Source organism: Barbus barbus (assembly GCF_936440315.1).
Source record: "Barbus barbus genome assembly, chromosome: 31".
NCBI classification, from domain to species: domain Eukaryota; kingdom Metazoa; phylum Chordata; class Actinopteri; order Cypriniformes; family Cyprinidae; genus Barbus; species Barbus barbus.
Window position 1 is genome coordinate 1,027,501 of NC_136759.1, and position 20,481 is coordinate 1,047,981.

Consider the following 20,481-nt stretch of genomic DNA (forward strand, 5'->3'; position numbering starts at 1 on the left):
TGAGCAGATCAAGCTCTGCTTTTCAGAGAGAGCGTCCAATCCGTCTCCATGACGCTCCTCACTGACCGCTGATGGTTACTTAGCAACAACCACATGCGAAGATTGCCAGCTATTTTCCTTGTGATTATGAGTCAGTGAGATCTTGAGGAAGAGATGGAGATCCTGAAGCATCGAGAGTGAAAGAGGATCGAATCAGTAAAGCCATCTGAGCTCAAAATTCCTTCGTTGATTTTTCTCTATTAGTTTGATCTCCGTTTTTGCTTCTGTTGAAGACAGAAAGATCAGTAACATTCAGCTCGTAAAGAAACGTGGAAACGCTTTGAATAGCTTGAAGTTTGAAGACTTCACTCAGTCAATTATAATATGTTCTATAGCACTGATAAAATGTTTAAGCAAGTTACAAACATGATTTAACATGCTGTTTACATGAATTATTGAATTAACACTTTGTAAGCATGTTTATCATGTTACTAGCATAATTTAGCAAGTAGCTAGCACACTTTAACATTTTGATAGCATATTGCTAGCATGTTCTAACATGTTGCTACCATGTTTTAGCACTTTGTTAGCATGTTTTACTATTTTGATAGCATGATTTAACATGTTCCTATCATGTTATAGCATGTTGCTACCATGTTTTAACACTTTGCTTGCCTGTTTTAGCATGTTTTAAACAAGATTTAGCACACTACTAACATGTTCTAGCATGTTGCAACCATGTTTTATCACTTTCTTAGCATGTTTTACTATTTTGCTAGCATGATTTAGCACATTGCTAACATTTTCTAGCATGTTACTAGCATGTTGTTAACATGTTCCAGTATTATTGCTAGCATGATTTAACACATTGCTATCATGTTTCAGCATGTTGTTAAAATGTTGCTAGCATGATGTAGTATATAGCTATCATGAATCGTGATTTAACATGCTGTTAACATGTTTAGCACATTGCTAGCATGCTGTTAACATGTTTGCATGATTACATTGCTAGCATGGATTAGCATGTTGCTAGCATGTTTAGCATGTTTCTATCATGATTCAGCATGTTACTAACATGACTAGCAAAAGTAAAGACAGTAAAGAGATGATTTTCAGCGGTTTTGAAGCCTGTACTGTGATTTATTCTGCAGTGGGTCTGACCCGCTGCGATCCGGGTTTCATTAGCGCTGAATGTTTTGGAGTCAGTGGGATTTTTTCAATAAAGAGAAAATGAGGGAAATGAGGGAAAATGTTTGGCCTCTCGTAGCGTGAAACTCGTCCACAGAGCCGCTTGTGTTCGTGATTCGCTCACGGCTCTCAGAGAGCAGTGCAGGAAATCTCTCTTTTCATTTGGGTTTTCTTTTTTCTGACGCTCAACACCCGCATGGAGTTTAACACCTGTGATTTTGGGTCACACACACACACACACACACACACACACAAAAACACACGTTTGTTTTACTATACTTGTGAGGAATTTCATAGACTTCTATTGTTTTTATACTGACCTAACAATATTTTCTATTGCCCTACACCAACCCTACACCTAAACTTAGCCCTCACAGGAGACTTTGTGCATTTTTAGATTTTCAAAAAAACACCATTTAGTATGTTTTTTAAGCCTTTTGAATTACGGGGACATAGGCAGTGTCCTCATAAACCACCTTCATATTGTAATACCTCTGTCATACCCATGTCATTATACACATTTGTGTCCTCATAAACCACATAAAGCACACACACACACACACACACAAACACACAAAAAAATACACACGTGCACACACACGCACACACACACACACACACTGATATAACAAAGCAATAATATGAGGTCTTCAAACAGAAGCCTTCAGAATCACTTCAGATCAACCAGAACAACATCAAATCATGTCCAGCACAGTGTGTGTGTGTGTGTGTGCATGTGTGTCCGCATTGTTCCAAACAATATTCTCACACTGTCGGTGTTTTCCTGTTATATCTGATGGGTTGAAGAGGTCAAACCCAGTGGTGTGTTTGTGTTTGTGTGTGTGTGTGTGTGTCTATTTCCGGGTTATGTTTCCATAGAGATGATTGACAGGGTCAGAGGGGCAGCTTCAACATCCCATAATTCCAGCCCACCTGCCTCTCTCACTCTCACGTGTGTCTTTCCTGTCGCTCTGCTCTTTACACACAGTGAATGTCCTGCAGGAAACACGGGGTGTGTGTGTGTGTATGTGTGAATGTGTGTGTGTGTGTGTGTATATGTGTGTGCAAAGATGAGCCATTTCCTTTCTAGTCTCCAGGTCACCATAAAGGCTTCCTCACACATACACACACACACACACACACACACTGAAGGAGCGTCATAGCCTGTGACTGCAGTCAAGTGTGTGTCTGCTGCTCCTCATCATCATCTCTGTTATGTCGCAGTAAGTTTGTTTTTCACTCTTTCAGGCTTCATCTAGCTGACAGATAACATGAACATTATTGCTGTTTTAGGTTAAAGCACACAATAGGACACCGGGGCTAGTTGTCACACAGGGAAGTTAACCCATTCAGTTTCGAGTCATAACTTCTAGTTTACTCTAATGCTGGTTTTGCATGTCAGTTTTAAACATTTAGTTCTGTTGCAAAATAAATTTGAGTGGATTCTGTTCTTCGAACTAAATGTACAGTATCACAGTTTTGGTTTTGTTGATTTTACAGGGCAAGTTGTCAATGTGTTTCATATATTGTAGAACTGATTACTTAGAATTTTCAAAGTAATGTTTTCATAATTACTGTTAACTTTTAGATTTTTGTTGTTTCATGAATTGTTTTAGTTGTTTTATTGTGTATGCTGTAAAGTGAATCAGTGGGGTTTTCCATTACTCTGAAGTTACCCGATATAATGTGATAACATCAAGGAACTGTAGTTTTATTGTTGTTGTCAAGGTTTGTGTTTATGCAGAAATTCAGAAAGCACCCCACCCTAAATATCCAATACAGTAAACAGTGTGACAACTAGCCCCGGTCTTCTCTGCATGTGTAAGGAAGGAAGGAAAGGAAACAGTGTGTTTAAAGTCTTGTAACTGCTCACCTTTTCATTTGAGTTTATCACATCAGTAATCCTGCGTTGTGATACATTTAAATAAAATAAAAAATACAAATATTCCATGTCTTTCATTGTGTGTGTGTGTGTGCGCGTGTGTGAGTGTGTGTGAGTGTGTGTGTGTGTGTGGTTCAGTTGTTTGAAAATGCCTTGTTCTTGTACTTCTCTTGCTTTTCTTTGTAAGATGTCAAAAGATCACAAAGATCAAATCCTCTTTCATAGCTAATACGATACAATACAGTTCAACGTGAACTTCAGTTCATGCATTATCTGACATTAAACTATTTTTTACAGAATTATTAAAATTAATTTATAAATATTAACCATTAAGTAATTGTAATGTTTAAAATACTGCAATTAAACTGTATTTTAAATGTAAATAAATGATCATATTGAAATGGACATTATTGTACTTTGTAAGTGTTTATTGATTTTTAGCAGCATTATGTAAACTCTCTAGAAGTCAGTGTGCTTTTAATTTAATAAACACAATTGCATGTAATTAACAAATTCCCTGTGCATGATGTAATTGAGCTGGTTACCCTACACTTTCTTTATTTTGCAATGAACTTAAAGATATAGTTTTAATCAATATAGTTATAATCAATGAATATAAATCAATAGTTTTATATACTGCAGTACTAGAGTTTTTCATTCAGTTGCTACACTTGCAATGCTTGATGCTGAAGTGTAGAAATAATCTTCACTTAGAAACTACATGTACATTTCACCGAAAATTAGAAATGGCTTGTAAAGCATTAAATTAAACATGACATTTTGAATAAAAAAACTGAAACATACTCTAATAATCTTTGTTTTATTTACAACTTTGACAAATCTTTTTTTTTTCTTGTACATTTTTGAACTACTTGAAATATTTGCTTTAGATGAGAGTCTGCTATGTTGTTATTCCAAGGCTTTGAATTACATTCTCCTTATTGAGGAATTCTGAAATCTCTACGGAGACACGAATGGAGAAATACTTCCAGAAGCAAAGCCGCTGTAACGGTGACTCTGTTCTGTTCAGTTCATTAACAGATCCTTTGACCTCAGCAGCACCTATAGGCAGATATTACTCAATTACACACCTTTCAGCAATGCAACTTTGATCCGTGTCAGTCATGTTGTTTGGCAGAATGTTTAAAGCAAGTTATTATCAATTCCAAACTCAGTTTATAACAAATTCTGATGGAATTTTAAAGAGTGTTGAGCAATGCATTGTGTAAAATAGAATTTACATTGAAATGGGTGTTAAATTTCAGTTGTGATCTTGTAAAATCAGTAAAATTGTCCAAATAACCAGGGAATTATATATGCTTAACAGACATCTGAACTCATTTGTAAGCAGTGAAAGTGGGATTTATTAATCTGGAATTGTGATTGAGTGAGAGTATTTTACTGCATTAATTATATAATAATAAATACTATTAAAAATACTGATCATATATTTTAATTTAATACTAAATTTGAGTATTTTCCTCACAAATTGCCCAAAATAAGTACAGTCCTGTGCAAAACAAATATTACAAATATTATGTGTATATTAAAATATTATGAAATATTACGTAAAATATATTGTTTTTAATTTCTCAGTAATTACTGTGCTACAACAAAGTGCGAAATCCTTTGAATCAAGTCTTTAGCGATTTAAAATTTGCTATATAATAAATTAGGGTACAACACTGTGAAAAATTATTTTCTTAATATTTTTGTCAAATTTTTTAGTACAAATTTCTAAACATTCCTAAATCGAGATGTATTTACTTGAGAAGCAAAATGACTTAAGATATGTGTTTTTTTTTCCTGAAACATTTATTAAAATTGTGTTAGTTCTTGCTAAAAATATCTGCCAGTGGGGTTCGGAAAATAAACTTAATCCAAAGGCGAAACAAGATGATTTTTCTTGCCCCTTTAGCAGATATGTTATCTTGTTTTAAGTAAAAACTAACAAAATTGAAACAAGACTTTTACTCCACTACATTTCATAAAACATCGTTACTCTTTATAGGTGCGTTCGACTTCATGCAGCACTTAGCAGACCGATCGGCGGCTGACTTGAAGCAGTGCATGCCGGTTAGAAATTTAGTCCGACTTGAACCGGCGCCGACCACACGTCACTGTCACGTGTGGCATCAAAGTACCGCGATAGCGTTTCGAGAGCAGCCGGTTGACTCAGCCGGCGCAATTTCTCCAGAGCGACTGCAGGAGCGCTGATGACGACACAGCTGTTTCACGATTGGCCAAATTCACCACATGACAACAACGACGTGTATTTCGGGTTTATTCTGACAACTTCAGTCCCACTAATGCTCATATACGGACTTAATTAAATTAACTTTTCATGTCATCTTCATCTCGTAAGTCATGTTTATTAAAAGATTACAATTGTTTTTACTGCAATCACTTTTTTGTTAATTCGTATAGCATAGGTTTATTTTGGACCTTTTTCATACAGACCCTTTACAGTATTAAGCTGCATAACCTATTTAGATAATAATTTTGTTATGGAATAAATCAAATGTCAATCTTACAGACTTTTAATATAATGTGGTCATCATGGATTCTGATTGATACTAATTGTCTAGTTGCTGGGTTCATCCATCTTCACTTGCATGTGATTACTGCCAACAACTCTGGCTGGATGTCAACTTAATACAACATTCAGATCACTTTCATAAGCTGGTATAAATCATAATAGAAAGGCAAATAAATTGGGCTTATCCGTAGGCCTGTTCATGGTGTTCACGTATGAATGTCTTACTAAAATGTGCTTACCTAACTGGAGAAATAGTAAAATAAGTAAACAAATATGTAACATCCTAATTCTTTTATCTGTAATGAAAACCACATTTAGTACATACAATTATTATCTTCATAGATTGTTTTTATTAAGTTGCAGTAGCAAAAACACATAATGAATCATACTGCACAAGTCAAATTTTCAATATGTTCTGTTTATTTACTTAAAACTTGTTTCTGTCGTGATGACACCCTTTCAAAATATTACATACATCTTAAAGGTTTATTAAAACAATATTTATTACATTGAACCTTTACTCACTTTCGTTGCTCATTGTGCTCAAGTTCATACAACAATAACGGCATTTCTATAGCTTCCAGTTCGTCTGCAATAAAGCAAGCAAACGCACGTGATCTGCCATGACTGAGGTAGATCTACGAGATCAAACTACGAGAGCCCCGAAGTGTCCGACTTGACGACTCCGTTTTCAACTCCGCCCCTGACTGCAAGCGGCTACTCTCGTTGACCACCGTCTGTAGCCGTGCTTCAAGTCGAACGCACCTTATAATACATCACGTGCTCCGAGACGCAGAAGCGGTGTCTGATTCATGAACAAACTGATTCGTTTTATTGAATCTGTTGAATCGGTTCGCAAATCGCACCAAACGATTCATTCACGAATTGAAATGATCCGATTGCAGCCGATCTCGAGACGATAACTCACTGATTCAAATGAACCGTTTAGAGCGAGTTTCCAGTGAACTGAATTCACAAGCAAGAACCGACAGATGCTGCGAAAAGTAAGTTACTAATGTCGAATTTTAGGATTAATTACTGTAACTGAAAATCATATTTAGGTCAAAACTGTCAGTTGTTTGTGAACTAAATCTGCTGTAAAGGGTGATCTATTTAAGCCCACTGAAATGCCTGAATGCAAACAGATCAACAGTGTCTCTATGTTTAAGGTAAAAAAAAACCGAAACATTAAAATAACACAGATTACATTAAATAACTCATGCACGTTCATATTCCCCGCTGCTGTAACTTTAGCAGTTTTATTCAAATGCTACGCATTTCTAGTCTGTTTTTATATTGTTTATTTTCTTGACTCCATATAGTGGTTATTTTGGGAAAATCCCAATTATTTTGAGCAGTACAATTATAAAAAATATGTGTTAATATAAAATTAAATTAAGTAGCCTATATAAAATTGCAAAATAAATCTATCAGTACTTTTTATTTAAGTGCATAAAAAAATCGAGTACTTTCACTCATGTAAAATTGAAAAATCGGTACTTTGCTTTTACTGGAGTAATATTTTATTATATGTATCTGTACTTTTACTCAAGTACTTGATTTGTGTACTTCGTCCACCACTGTCAGTAAATGTATCTTCATTTAAGAATGTTTAGATATTTGTAGTAGAAAACAAGATGAAAATACTACCCACTAATTCACGTTTTGCAGTGAATTAAGAATGTTTTTGAGGTACAAGCCGAATTCCGGAAATGTTGGGACGTTTTTTAAATTTGAATAAAATGAAAACTAAAAGACTTCCAAATCACATGGGCCAATGTATTATTCACAATAGAACATAGATTACATAACAAATGTTTAAACTGAGAAACTTTACAATTTTATTCATTTGATCATTTGATGCCTGCTACAGGTCTCAAACTAGTTGTTTACCATGGTGTAGCAGCTCCTCTTCTTTTCAAAACGGTTTGAAGACGTCTGGGCATCGAGGTTATGAGTTTCTGGAGTTTTGGTGTTGGTCCCATTCATGCCTGATGTAATTTTCCAGCTGCTGAAGAGTTCGTGGTCATCTTTGATGTATTTTTTGTTTAATGATGCAGTAAATGTTCTCTATAGGTGAAAGACTGCAGGCAGGCCAATTCAGCACCCGGACTCTTCTACTACGAAGTCATGCTTTTGTAATAGCTGCAGTATGTGGTTTTGCATTGTCCTGCTGAAATACACGTCATCTGGAGGGGAGCATATGTTGCTCTAAAACCTTTATATACCTTTCAGCATTCATAGTGTCTTCCAAAACATGCAAGCTGGCCATACCGTATGCACTTATGCACCCCCATACCTTCAGAGATGCTGGCTTTTGAACTGAACGCTGATGACACGCTGGAAGGTCTCACTCCTCTTTAGCCTGGAGGACACTGCGTCTGTGATTTCCAACAAGAATGTCAAATTTGGACTCGTCTGACCATAGAACACTTTTCCACTTTGAAACAGTCATTTTAAATCAGCCTTGGCCCACAGGACACGACGGTGCTTTTGGACTATGTTCACATATGGCTTCCTTTTTGCATGATAGAGCTTTAGTTGGCATCTGCAGATGGCACGGCGGATTGTGTTGACCGACAGTGGTTTCTGGAAGTATTCCTGGGCCCATTTAGTAATGTCAATGACAGAATCATGCTGATGAGTGATGCAGTGTCGTCTCAGGGCCCGAAGACCACGGGCATCCAACAAAGGTCTTCGGCCTTGTTCCTTACACACAGAGATTTCTCCAGTTTCTCTGAATCTTCTGATGATGTTATGTACTGGAGATGATGAGATTTGCAAAGCCTTTGCAATTTGACATTGAGAAACGTTGTTTTTAAAGTGAAATGAAGTGAAGTGACATACGGCCAAGTATGGTGACCCATACTCGGAATTCGTGCTCTGCATTTAACCCATCCAACGTGCACACACACAGCAGTGAACACACACACACACACACACACACACACACCCGGAGCAGTGTGTGTTCTTTAAAGATACTTTAAAGATTTAAAGTATTCCACAATCTTTTTACGCACTCTTTCACAGATTGGAGAGCCTCTGCCCATCTTTACTTCTGAGAGACTCTGCCTCTCTAAGACATCCCTTTTATAGCTAATCATGTTACAGACCTGATGTCAATTAACTTAATTATTTGCTAGATGTTCTCCCAGCTGAATCATTTAAAAATTTCTTGCTTTTTCAGCCCTTTGTTGCCCCCGTGTAAACTTTTTTGAGACCTGTAGCAGGCATCAAATTTGAAACTCATTTAGTGGATAAAAGTGTAAAATTTATCAGTTTAAATATTTGTTATATTCTCTATGTTCTATTGTGAATAAAATATTGGCTCATGTGATTAGAAATGTTTTTATTTTTCATTTTATTCAAATTTGAAAAACGTTCCAAAATTTCCAGAATTCGGGTTGTAAAAGGGCCATTGGATCTCTCAGATCTCAAACAAAACATGAGGGTTAAAGTGTGTCTGACTCAGTTTAAATGGCTTTTCAGTTTTATAACCTCCGGAAAACTTCACATGAACTCCCTGATGCTTCATTTCACGCTGTACAGCATTGTTTAAAGTGTGTGTTGATGAACCTCCTCAGGGTCATCACAATGTCATCCTTCAGTCCAAACAGTTGGCCTGTGTGTATATATGAGTGTGTGTTTGTGCATGCATGTGTTTGCGTGTGTGAGTGAAAGTGTGTGTTTGTATGTGTGTGATAATGTGTGTGTCTGTGAGTGTGTGTTTGTGTATGCATATATGTGTGTGTGTGTGATATTGTGCGTTTGTTTGTTTGTTTGTGTGTGTGTGTGTGTGTGTGTGTGTCTGTGTTTGTGCATGCATGTGTGTTTGCATGTGTGTATCTGTGAGTAATAGTGTGTGTGTGTGTGTGTGCATGCATGTGTGCTTGCATGTGTGTATCTGTGAGTAATAGTTTGTGTGTGTGTGTGTGTGTGTGTGTTTGTGCATGCGTGTTTGCATGTGTGTTTGCATGTGTGTATCTGTGAGTAATAGTGTGTGTGTGTGTTTGTGTGTGTGTGTATGCATGTTTGTATGTGTGTGTTCATGTGAGTGTGTGTGTGTATGTGTGCGCGCGTTTGTGCATGCATGCATGATGTGTGTGTGTTTGTGTAATCATGCTTAATGTGTGTGTTTTTGTGTTTGTGCATGCATGCGTGTGTGTGTGTGTGTGTGTTTTTAGTGTTAAAGCCAAAAAGATCCCCTTCCTATCTTTCCTTCTTTGTTTGTGTTTTCATTTGCTCAGAACATGTCTTTATTTGCTCATGTGCATGTTTGTGCATGCATGTGTGTGTGTGTGTGTGTGTGTGTGTGTTTCTGAGGGTAATGCGCTGTTGTAATTACCAGTTACTGCTCCTTTTCTCTGAACACACAGTCTTGATTAAACTCAATGTTAAACGAAACTGCTGTGCCGTTCTGATCAGGTAGCGACATGAATGAGTGTGTGTGTGTGTGTGTGTGTGTGTGTTATTCTCTTGAGTGCTGTAAGCCTGTAACGACGCATCATTGTTGAAGATTGATCTATATGCCATCTGATTTGATGGCGCTCAAGAGTTTCACACACACACAAGCGTTTCACTCAGTATCTTTCTGACTGGTATTGGCAGGTCATAAATGCATTTGATTTTTAGATGGTGTTTTTTAAGTGTCAGAATAATTATTGCTGCTGGGTTTTACGTCTCTGAGCAAGCCAGTCGTAATGAAATTGAACCTTGCAGGGAATCATTGATCGCATCTGTGTCACTAATATACTGGGACTGGTTTAGCCTCTGTGTGTCTGTCAAATAGAAGCTGCTTTTCAAATATATCATGGTGATTTTAAAGGGATAGTACACACAAAAATAAAACATTCTCTCATGATTTACTCACTTCATATTTTTAAAAATCCTGTATGACTTTTTTCTTCTGTATTATATACTGTACATATATATATATATACTATTATAACATTCAGTCCATATGATTTATGGAAATTATATTGTATATAATTATGAAGGCATGAATATTATTAAATATTTCACTGCAATAAAAATAAAATAAAACATCCAGTAAAATAAATAAACTACCTTAAAACCAGATAGATTTATCAAGACATGAAATTGTATAAGGTAATGAGAACTGCTTAAGATGAAGTAATTTTTTTATACTATTAGCACATTATTTTATGCTTAAAACAAGAAAAAGCTACAGTCATTTTAAGAAAATTATTTTTTGCAGTTATGCATTTCACTGCAAAGATGTGTTTTATTATTCAGTAAAATTAATATATATATATATTATTTTCCATGATGCAAAATATTTGCAAATTGCTTTATGCTTAAATCAAGAAACAAGTACCATTGATTTTTAATTTTTTTTACCTGAGTAAAAAAAAATGAACCTCCTTTTGTAAGAACTGAAAACTGTTTAAGTTATTTTTTCTTACCCCATTGCCAAATTTGCAAGTTTGATGCATAAAACAGGAAAAATCTATATATTTTGCATTGATTTACATGATGACAGCATTGAGTGATTCTTTCTGCTGTCTGCTGGAATGAATGCTGGAGCTGCAGTTAAAGTCTCCTCAGAGATCAATAAACGCTAAAACAGCACTAATCATCTGATGAGATGCACACATGAGCTCTGTGACGTCAGGACACGAGAGCAATTGTATGATCATGTTCGTCGAACACAAGGTTACGGAGCAATTCCTCATCAGATTCAGTGTTTTGTTCCTTGTTTATAGGGACCTTTGATCAATATTCACTGTGTGTGATCATTTTCTCTGATTCATGCCAGATAAAAGTCAGAAAGATGGACAGGAGAAACACAAATGTACAAACCCCTTTCATCTCGTTTGTCTCTGAGAACATATTAAACTCCTGAATGTTCCTCATGTGTGAGAAGAGTATTATACTGAGAGCATTTCCTCTTTTTGTAATTTTGTAATCATTTCAGACTTAGATCTTATTCATAATAAGTATTCATATCACATTCTTAATCAGTATTATTGAAAAAAATATCAATTTTAACTATATGGAAACAATAGCTGATTAAAAAAAAAAGATAAATAAACTTCATGCCTTCAAAAACTACCTTTTTAGTCATAATGTGGGATTCAATGACTTTATTGATGTTTAAATATAGTTGGTTATGCACAAATCATCGAAGCTTGTCTTCAGCACTGTATTGCATCCAAAATAGAATTTACACTGAAATGGCTGGTAGAATTCAGTTAAGAGTGTAATTTGACTGGCTTGTGAAATGATAAAATAGTCATAATAACTTGGGAATTATGTGCGTTGATATCTGAAGCAGTGGACTTATTAACTTAGAATTGTAATTGAGTTGTTAAAAATATTTAGTAATGTACATACAGTATACTTTATTACTAATGTTTTGGTGCAAATTGTTTATAATTACTACATCTCTGTACAAAACAAATATTGTTCATTGTTTTTAATTTTTCAGACATTTCTGTGCTGCAACAACATGTGAAAATCAAATAGCTTTTACATTTTTGTAACACCAACATTTCTATGTAATTTGATGCTATATGTTTGTATATATATATTAGTGACCCTGGAGCACAAAAGCAGTCATGAGTAGCACAGGTATATCTGCAGCAATAACCAACAATACATTGTATGGATCAAAATTATACATTTCTCTTTTATGACAAAAATCATTAGGATATTAAGATCATGTTCCATGAAGATATTTTGTACATTTCCTACCGTAAATATATCAACTTCATTTTTGATTAGTAATATGCATTGCTAAGAACTTCATTTGAACAACTTTAAAGGAGATTTTCTCAATATTTAGATTTTTTTGCTCCCTCAGATTCCAGATTTTCTAATAGTTGTATCTCAGACAAATATTGCCCGATCCTAACAAACCCTACATCAATGGAAAGATTATTTATTCAGCTTTCATATGATGTATGAATCTCAATTTAAAAAAAACTGACCTTTATGACTGGTTTTGTGCTCCAGGGTCACATATATGGAAATATGGATATATATAGAGAGAGAAAGAGAAGGGCTTTAGGACCCTGATGTGCATGAGAATCAGAAGCTTCACCAGTCTAGAGAGAGAGAGAGAGAGAGAGAGAGAGAGGACAGAAGAGCGCTGGTGTTGTGTGTGTGCTGTCAGTGTGTTCCCTGCTGAGGGCTCGAGCACACAGCTCTGTGAGACTCGACACGAGTGTGTGTGTGTGTGTGTGTGTGTGAGAGAGAGAGAGTGTGCCGTGCTGTGACACACAGGAGAGAATGACATGAACGCTCATGAGAGGAAGCGAGGAAGAGACCTGTAAGCACTCACTGCTGCTGCATGTTTACACACACACACACACACACACACACACACACACACACACACACACACACACGGGACTGGAGATGGAGAAAGTGGAGCTTCAGAACTGTGTGTGTGTTTGTGTGAGAGACAGATAGTTTTGTCTAGAGTTGGACAGAAGTGGATGGACAGATTGACAGATAGAGAGATGGATGGAAGCTGCAGAAGATTCTGATGCTTGTGGTTTGTGTTTCAGACGCGGACAGCAAGTGTTTCTGAGAGCCGACGACACACCTGCTGCTTCCCTGCACTCCCTACAGGTAACAACACCTGCTATCTATCTATCTATCTATCTATCTATCTATCTATCTATCTATCTATCTATCTATCTATCTATCTATCTATCTATCTATCTATCTATCTATCTATCTATCTATCTATCTACAGTCAAACCAAATATTATTCAGACAGCGTATATAATGTTTGATATATTTACTAGTGAGTGCAGGACACTAAAGTATATTTCTGTAAGAGAGGAGAGCAAAATACAGTAAACTGTGACACATTACACCCAAAAATTCTTCATATAGTGGACTACTAGTAAAATATGGGATTAAAAAATATTCAGTCACTTTGACCTGATCATGTTTTCAGTGTTTTTTCTTTAATTGTTAAAGTGATGTTTTTCCACCACAGTCTGAACTAAATGAAGCACTGCTTGGTGATTGGTCGAGCTAAACTGGTTTTATCTAATTGTGTTCTTAAATTTAACATCTGACAGCTATTCAACCCAATTCATTACATACCTTTCTATCAGTTATCTGACATCATCAAGATCAGTTTGTTCTGACACAGTTTAACTCCTCATATTTTAGTACCATTTTCTAAACTATAACTAATAAACTGTGATATAATGTGAGAAATGTTGAAGGTGTCTGAATAAGTTTTGGTTTGACTGTATATCTATCTCTTGATCTTGTCTCGTATCTCTACGCGTCTCACACATTTGTGCTTGAATTAGAGGTTGTTTTCTTTCTTTAGAGGAAAGAGTTGAGGAATAATGGTCAGAAAACAGATGAATGATTTACAGAGAAAATCATAAGCGTGTGTGTTTGTGTGTGTGTGACCTCACTGGCGCTCGATTCATATCAGCACTTTCCAATGTTATCTCATAAACACACGTAGACAAACACAACGTCACGCACAATGTATTGAAATGAGCCTCTGTGTGTGTGTGTATGTGTGTGTGTGTGTGTGTGTGTGTGCTGTAGGCGTGTACAAGAGGGAAAACCAGTTCATGCTGCACTGGTATTCAGCCAATCAGCTTAAATGACAATGTAACCTGTAGAACGCAAACACACACACACACACACACACACACACACACACTCACTCACTTGCTCTCAGCCTGCGCTCTGGGTTTTCGTTCCTCACACGGTTTATGAGGTAAATCCTTCAAATCATGAAATAACACCAAAGAATCCCTTATATGGACTGTGAGGGAGAGAGAGACAGATACTGAAGATCCCTCTGTGTGTGTGTGTGAGAATGATTCTTCTTTCAATCTCGGGTGTGTTTGTTCAGTTTCACTTTACAGTAACGCTGTGTTTGTACACGAGGTAATGCATTAGTTATCATAAACTAACAGTGAACAATCATACAGCATTTATTCACCTTAGTGATAAAAACAGTTATTTTACACAGTAATGCATGTAAAAAACTACTTTTAATATGTGTAAACAGATGAATACATGCTGCCACGGGTTTGTTCACTGTGTTTGTGTAGACATTGTAATTATAAGTGTGTGTTTCTTGTTTTAAGCTCTGAATGAGATCGCAGCTGATGTGTTTCGTGTCTTCTCATCGTGTGTGTGTATGTGTGTGTGGTCGTGTTTTAAATGTGTGTGAGGATGTGTCGTATGAAACTCACATTCAGTCTTAATGGAGCACAAAGACGCAGGCATGAAGAAATGATGCTGATGTTTTCAGGTCAAACGCAAGCATACGTCGACCCTTCATTCAACCTAAACACTCTCTGTCTGTCTGAGAGGCTCGTTTGCATGAAGAGAACGAGGCAGTGATTTTATCACCCCAGAGATAGAGAAGATGACAGGAGGACGACAGGGTGAAGGACAGAGAGAGAGAGGGATAAATAGATCACGAATCAACAGAGGAAAGATCGGGAATGAAAGGAGACCATTACAAGATTAAATAATGTGACACTGAGAGACAGATATACTATATGAACAGAGAGCCATAGACAGGCATTCTGGATATATATATATACACATGTATGAACTGAAAAATACTTTTATTCATCAAGGACGCATCAAATTGGTCAAATGTGACAATCCTGAAAAATGCAACATTGCTAATAATCAGAAATGTTTGTTGATCAGTAAATCAGTATATTATTATGATTTCTGAAGATCATGTGACACTGAAGACTGGAGTAATGATGCTGGAAATACAGATATTCACATAGAAAATAGCGGTTATAAATTCTAATAATATTTCACAATTTTTACAAAATTTTTGATCAAACAAATGCAGCCTTGATGAGCAGAAGAGACTTCTTTCAAAAACATAAAAAAAAAATCTTACTGACCTGAAACACTAGAACACTAGTGCATTAAACATAGAGATTTTGATTATTTAATGTTTTATTTATGCTATTTATTTATGCTATTATATATATATGACATTGTTAATGTGTGGCAGATATAATAGAGCAGTCTTTGCTCTCAGGAGGGTTTGTTGTGTCATATGTGACCCGCTGTGCGTCTCACCCTGAATCTCCAGACAATATAGAGAGGTTAATCTACTGTCAGACACACACACACACACAGCGCAGATGTGCTGCATTTGCATCTTAACAGAAAGTGAGAATGAGATGAGAACTGCTGCTGTCAGCCGTCTCTCTCTGTGTGTGTGTGTGACAGCTGTGTTTAAGAAGGTGTCCTCTGAGGTCTCTTTTCGTTTGGTCTCTCGTCCTTCAGTCTGGTTCAGTGGCGGCGGTAGATCTCTCTCTCTCTCTCTCTGCATCACGCTGTTCTTCTCGTTTAACAGCGCTGAGTGTGTATCAGAGCGCCAGAGAAACCAATGCAGCGGCACGCTCAGCTCAGAGACACACACCGTGATGCAGTACAGGTACGACACACACACACACCTGCTTCAGTAGTTTTACTCATGGTGTGCGTCTTTGATCATACGTATCTCATGTTTTCCATGTCTGTGTCAGAAGCTCATTATCTCTCTAATTAACTCATTAACGGCGTGACATCTGGCTCCGCCCACTGTCACTGCCTCCTCTTTAAGAGCTGCCGCTGATGGCCAATTAACTCCATTGATTGTACGGATCAGATCAGAGTTGAACTCTCAAAGCCTTTCATTTATAATGAATGTATTTATATTTAAATGTCATTAATGAAAGCGCTCTTCATCTCTGTCTTCCTCTGTTTTCTGCTCGTCTGTTGTTAGTGATTGTGTAATGTGAACAGATGCGCACACAGCAAATTGTCACTCAGTCATTCAGTGGTGATCAATACACTCATTCAATCTCTCTCTGTGTGTGTGTGTGTGTGTGTGTCAGTCACCGTATTGATCATGTCAAGTCAAATTGATTTGTATAGCGCATTTCAAAACACACACAGTCTCAAAGTAGCTTTACAGAAAATCATGATGTTAATGTTTATAATATCTTAACAGATTAGTATAGTTAATATAGATAATATAGTTTACATTCTGAGACTATATAAACAATCAAGCAGTTGAGTTGCTATATGTGCATCACTTTATGCGAGTGAGAAAGTCTCTTCTGCTCACCAAGGCTGCATTTATTTGATCAAAAATACAGTAAAAATTGTGAAATATTATTAGAATGTAAAATAATTTTCTCTGTGAATATGTGTTAAACTGTAATGTATTTCTGTGATCTGCAGCTGTATTTTCAGCATCATTACTCCAGTCTTCAGTGTCACATGATCTTCAGAAATCATAATAATATACTGATTTACTGATCAACAAACATTTCTGATTATTATCAATGTTGAACACAGTTGTGCTGCACAATATTTTTGTGGAAACTGATGCATTTTATTTTTCAGGATTTACAGATGAATAGAAAGTTCAAAAGAACAGCATTTATTAGAAATCTTATGTAACATTATAAATGTCTTTATTGTCACTTTTGTCACAAACGGCTCAAAGCCGTAACAAATGGAAGGAGGACATATATGAAAATTAAGGAAGGAACAGAGAGACATAATAACAGAGAAAAGGCTTTCAAACACTTAGACTATGTGAACACGAGACAAGGCATCAGCAAGGCAACACCATCTCATTAGTCTTTGGTTGGGGTTTTGTAAGGAGTGCAATAATTTTAAAGGATTGTGATCAGTCTAGACCAGGCTCCTCTGACGATCCCACATACACCTCGAAGTGCTTCTCTATCACAGAATAATTAAGCTGGTATGAATTAAACTTTCTATAGATGAACACATTCCTCTTAGTACTATTTAAGTCAACAACATACTGACCTGCACATTTATATTTATATTTTTTTATCTATCTTTTTATTTTATTCTTTTTATTTTATTTTATTTTTTTCTACTTTTCTTCTCTTAATATTTGTATACTTTATAATTGCACTGTCCTTGGAGCGGACCTGACCTACATTTCACTGCTGGTTATACTCTGTATAATTGTGTATGTGACGAATAAAACTCTTGAAACCCAATTGGGTGATCAATGCCATCCTGAGACCTCTGCAGCAAAACAGCCCCAGCACCCACATTACTATTAATCAAGTCAGTACGCAGAGGTGTAAACATACTCGAAAACCATACTTGAGTAAAAAAGTACAGATAGCTTACAGTGAATCTGACTCCATTACACGTTACGAGTCACAACAGCTTGAGTAAAAGTCTTCCAGTATCTGATTTTAACAGTGCTAAAGTATTTTACTTGTACTAAATATAGGCTCAAAATGCACTAGTCAAAGTGACATGGCAGTCAAAAACTGTAACGTTGTGGAGAAGCTGAGGAAAACAGGATCTATGTGCAGGTGTTTAATGGAAAAACTAGAGCAGACAATAAACCAAAGGGAACAAAGAACAGAGTGACAGGCAAACAGACAACCATTACATTCAACAACTTACAAAGAACTAAAGAAACACTAGGGCTATATATACAAGCTTAACTAGATAACAAGACACACCTGGGGAGACTAATCAAGGGGAACAATGAAGAGTTGATTTGTGAGGAGAGCAATCACGTAAATAAATCTGAGGACCTCAAAATAAAAAAAAATATCCATCAAAAATCTCTTCAGCGTAACAATAGATAAAATAATGTTAAGTAAAATGAAAAAGTCAGAGCCTTCTTGCACTGGATGTGTCATGTCCTCGTCTCATATATAAAACTACTTGCTAAGGAGCTCGCATTCACCTAAAGTATCCTTGTGGATCAGTTTGGGTGAGTAAGGACAAAGCACACAAGATCTAGTCCCTTCAGTGCCCTGTAGCTGGCGATCATAAATGTGTAAATACTGTAATATAAATAAAATAGTTCACATTGAAAAATCACAGCATATATGCAATATTATTACCCAATATATTATTTAATCATGACTATAAAATTCCCAGTGCCTTTCAGATTGACGGCAAAAGTATTTTCTTTAAAGCAATGGAGGAGTAGGGAGTGAGAATGTGCTGGAGTACAGTAAAGACTGACTCTGGGCGTGATAAGCACTGGAGAGGTTATGTTGAATGCAAAGTCGTTTCAACACTTTAGAAGAAAAATCACTCCCTTGGTCAGACTGGATAACTTAATGCATCTTTAATGCATGAATAAAAGTATTACTTTCTTTCTTTTTTCTTGTTTATGCAAAATTTTTGAATGGTAATAAATCACAGTTTCCGCAAAAATATTGTGCAGCACAACTGTTTCCAACATTGTTAATAATCAGAAATGTTTGTTGAGCAGTAAATCAGTATATTAGACTGATTTCTGAAGATCATGTGACACTGAAGACTGGAGTAATCATGCTTTGTTGAGTGGCTGTGAAACACACACACACACACACACACATACGTGTGTTGTTTTACTATCCTTGTGGGGACATCCCATAGGCGTAATGGTTTTTATTCTGAACAAACTGTGTGTGCTATTGCCCTACACCAACCCTACACCTAAACTTAGCCCTCACAGGAGACTTTCTGCATTTTTAGATTTTCAAAAAGCCTAATTCTGTGTGATTTATAAGCTTCTGTACCCGTGGGGATCTCAATTTAGGTCCCCACCGTGACAGAAGTCCCCATGAGTCTGTGTGTATTCAGGTTTAAGTCCCCACCGGTATATGAAAACAAAACACACACACACACACACTGAGAATCAGCTGTAAATCCGAGTAATTTGCATATTAGATGAGTATGTCGGCCGGTTGAGCAGGTGCAGCAGGTTATTCTTCATCTTTGATTTTTCTTTGTTTTTCTTACCATCTGTGAGGAGCAGGAGGACTTTTAATGACCCAGAAACAGCAGCTGCAATGATGGATTGACACACACACACACACACACACACACACTGAAAGTTACACTGCTCGCATACTAGTTGATTTGTCTTGTAAGTGAGAGTGTGTCAGGTGTGTGATTGTTTACTATGTTCATGCAAGTCCTTCCACTGTTGTTCTGATCACAAAACACATTATACAGACAGAGAGAGATACCTAAGAGATGCATGAGAAATGAAATGCGGTGAAGGAGGAGCAGATGATGTGGAAAATGTTCTTCATCATCACCTTTTGCTCTTGTTTTTCCTCATATTATTTCTGCTGGCTCTGTCTCGGCCCTTCATATCCTCTGTGGTTTCGTCCGTATCTCTCGCGGGATGTAATTACTTGTTATTCTTTCTCATTCTGCCTTTCTCTGGCCGTTGATAAACGCAGTATCGGCACGCTCTGTTGCTCTCTGTGCGTTCAGCGCTGTCGCTTTCATATCTGCATATCAATTCCTTCATCGCCTCTCAGCTGTAATATAATTACTGTAATGCTGCCTCTGATGGCTTATTGCTCTGTCAACGGTATGCATTGCTTAATTACACTTTTAATTTTGTAATTGTTGCATAAAGCCTGTCCTGTAGATGCTTTTGAGTCTGTACTGCATCTGCACAACAAAAACAACACAACTTTCCTACTCAGGAGTTTTGTCTTGTTTTCTAAAATATCTAAACATTCTTGAAACAAAATTCGGACTTGTTTTCAGAGAAGGTCTATATATAATATATATATATATATATATATATAAAATTAAGAATGAAATAAATATAAAATAAATAAATAATACAATTAAATAAATTCATTCTAAAAATAAAAATGTATTTAGTTTATTTTTTCTTACCCGATTAATGAATAGATTTTTTTGTGTGTTTTTTATATAAACCTATAATTTTTACAATATACAATTTAAACTTGCAAAATATGATCTTCTTATTATTTTTATCTTGTTTTTGAGTACAAATATCTAAACATTCTTAAATCAAGATACCTTTACTTGAGATGCAAAATTACTTAAGATATTAAGTCTTATTTTCTATAAAATGTACCAAAATTAAGTG

General features: G+C 36.2%; 1 protein-coding gene across 3 annotated transcripts in view; it reads left to right on the top strand.

The window, feature by feature from the left end:
* Positions 1 to 2,304: 2,304 nt before the first annotated feature.
* The window catches only part of LOC306851454 (cGMP-dependent 3',5'-cyclic phosphodiesterase-like), a 150,842-nt gene continuing 132,665 nt past the window's right edge, over positions 2,305 to 20,481 (top strand). Inside the window, exons 1-3 of one of the 3 annotated variants that reach the window (XM_079387696.1) lie at positions 2,307 to 2,390; positions 13,124 to 13,187; positions 15,937 to 16,017. In XM_079387696.1, coding sequence (XP_079243822.1) covers positions 15,970 to 16,017 — 48 coding nt within the window. In that variant the 5' untranslated portion in view covers positions 2,307 to 2,390; positions 13,124 to 13,187; positions 15,937 to 15,969. Of the gene's footprint in view, positions 2,391 to 6,517; positions 6,593 to 13,123; positions 13,188 to 15,936; positions 16,018 to 20,481 lie in introns of those variants that run through there. The other 2 variants (XM_079387697.1, XM_079387695.1) reach the window with 2 other exon arrangements.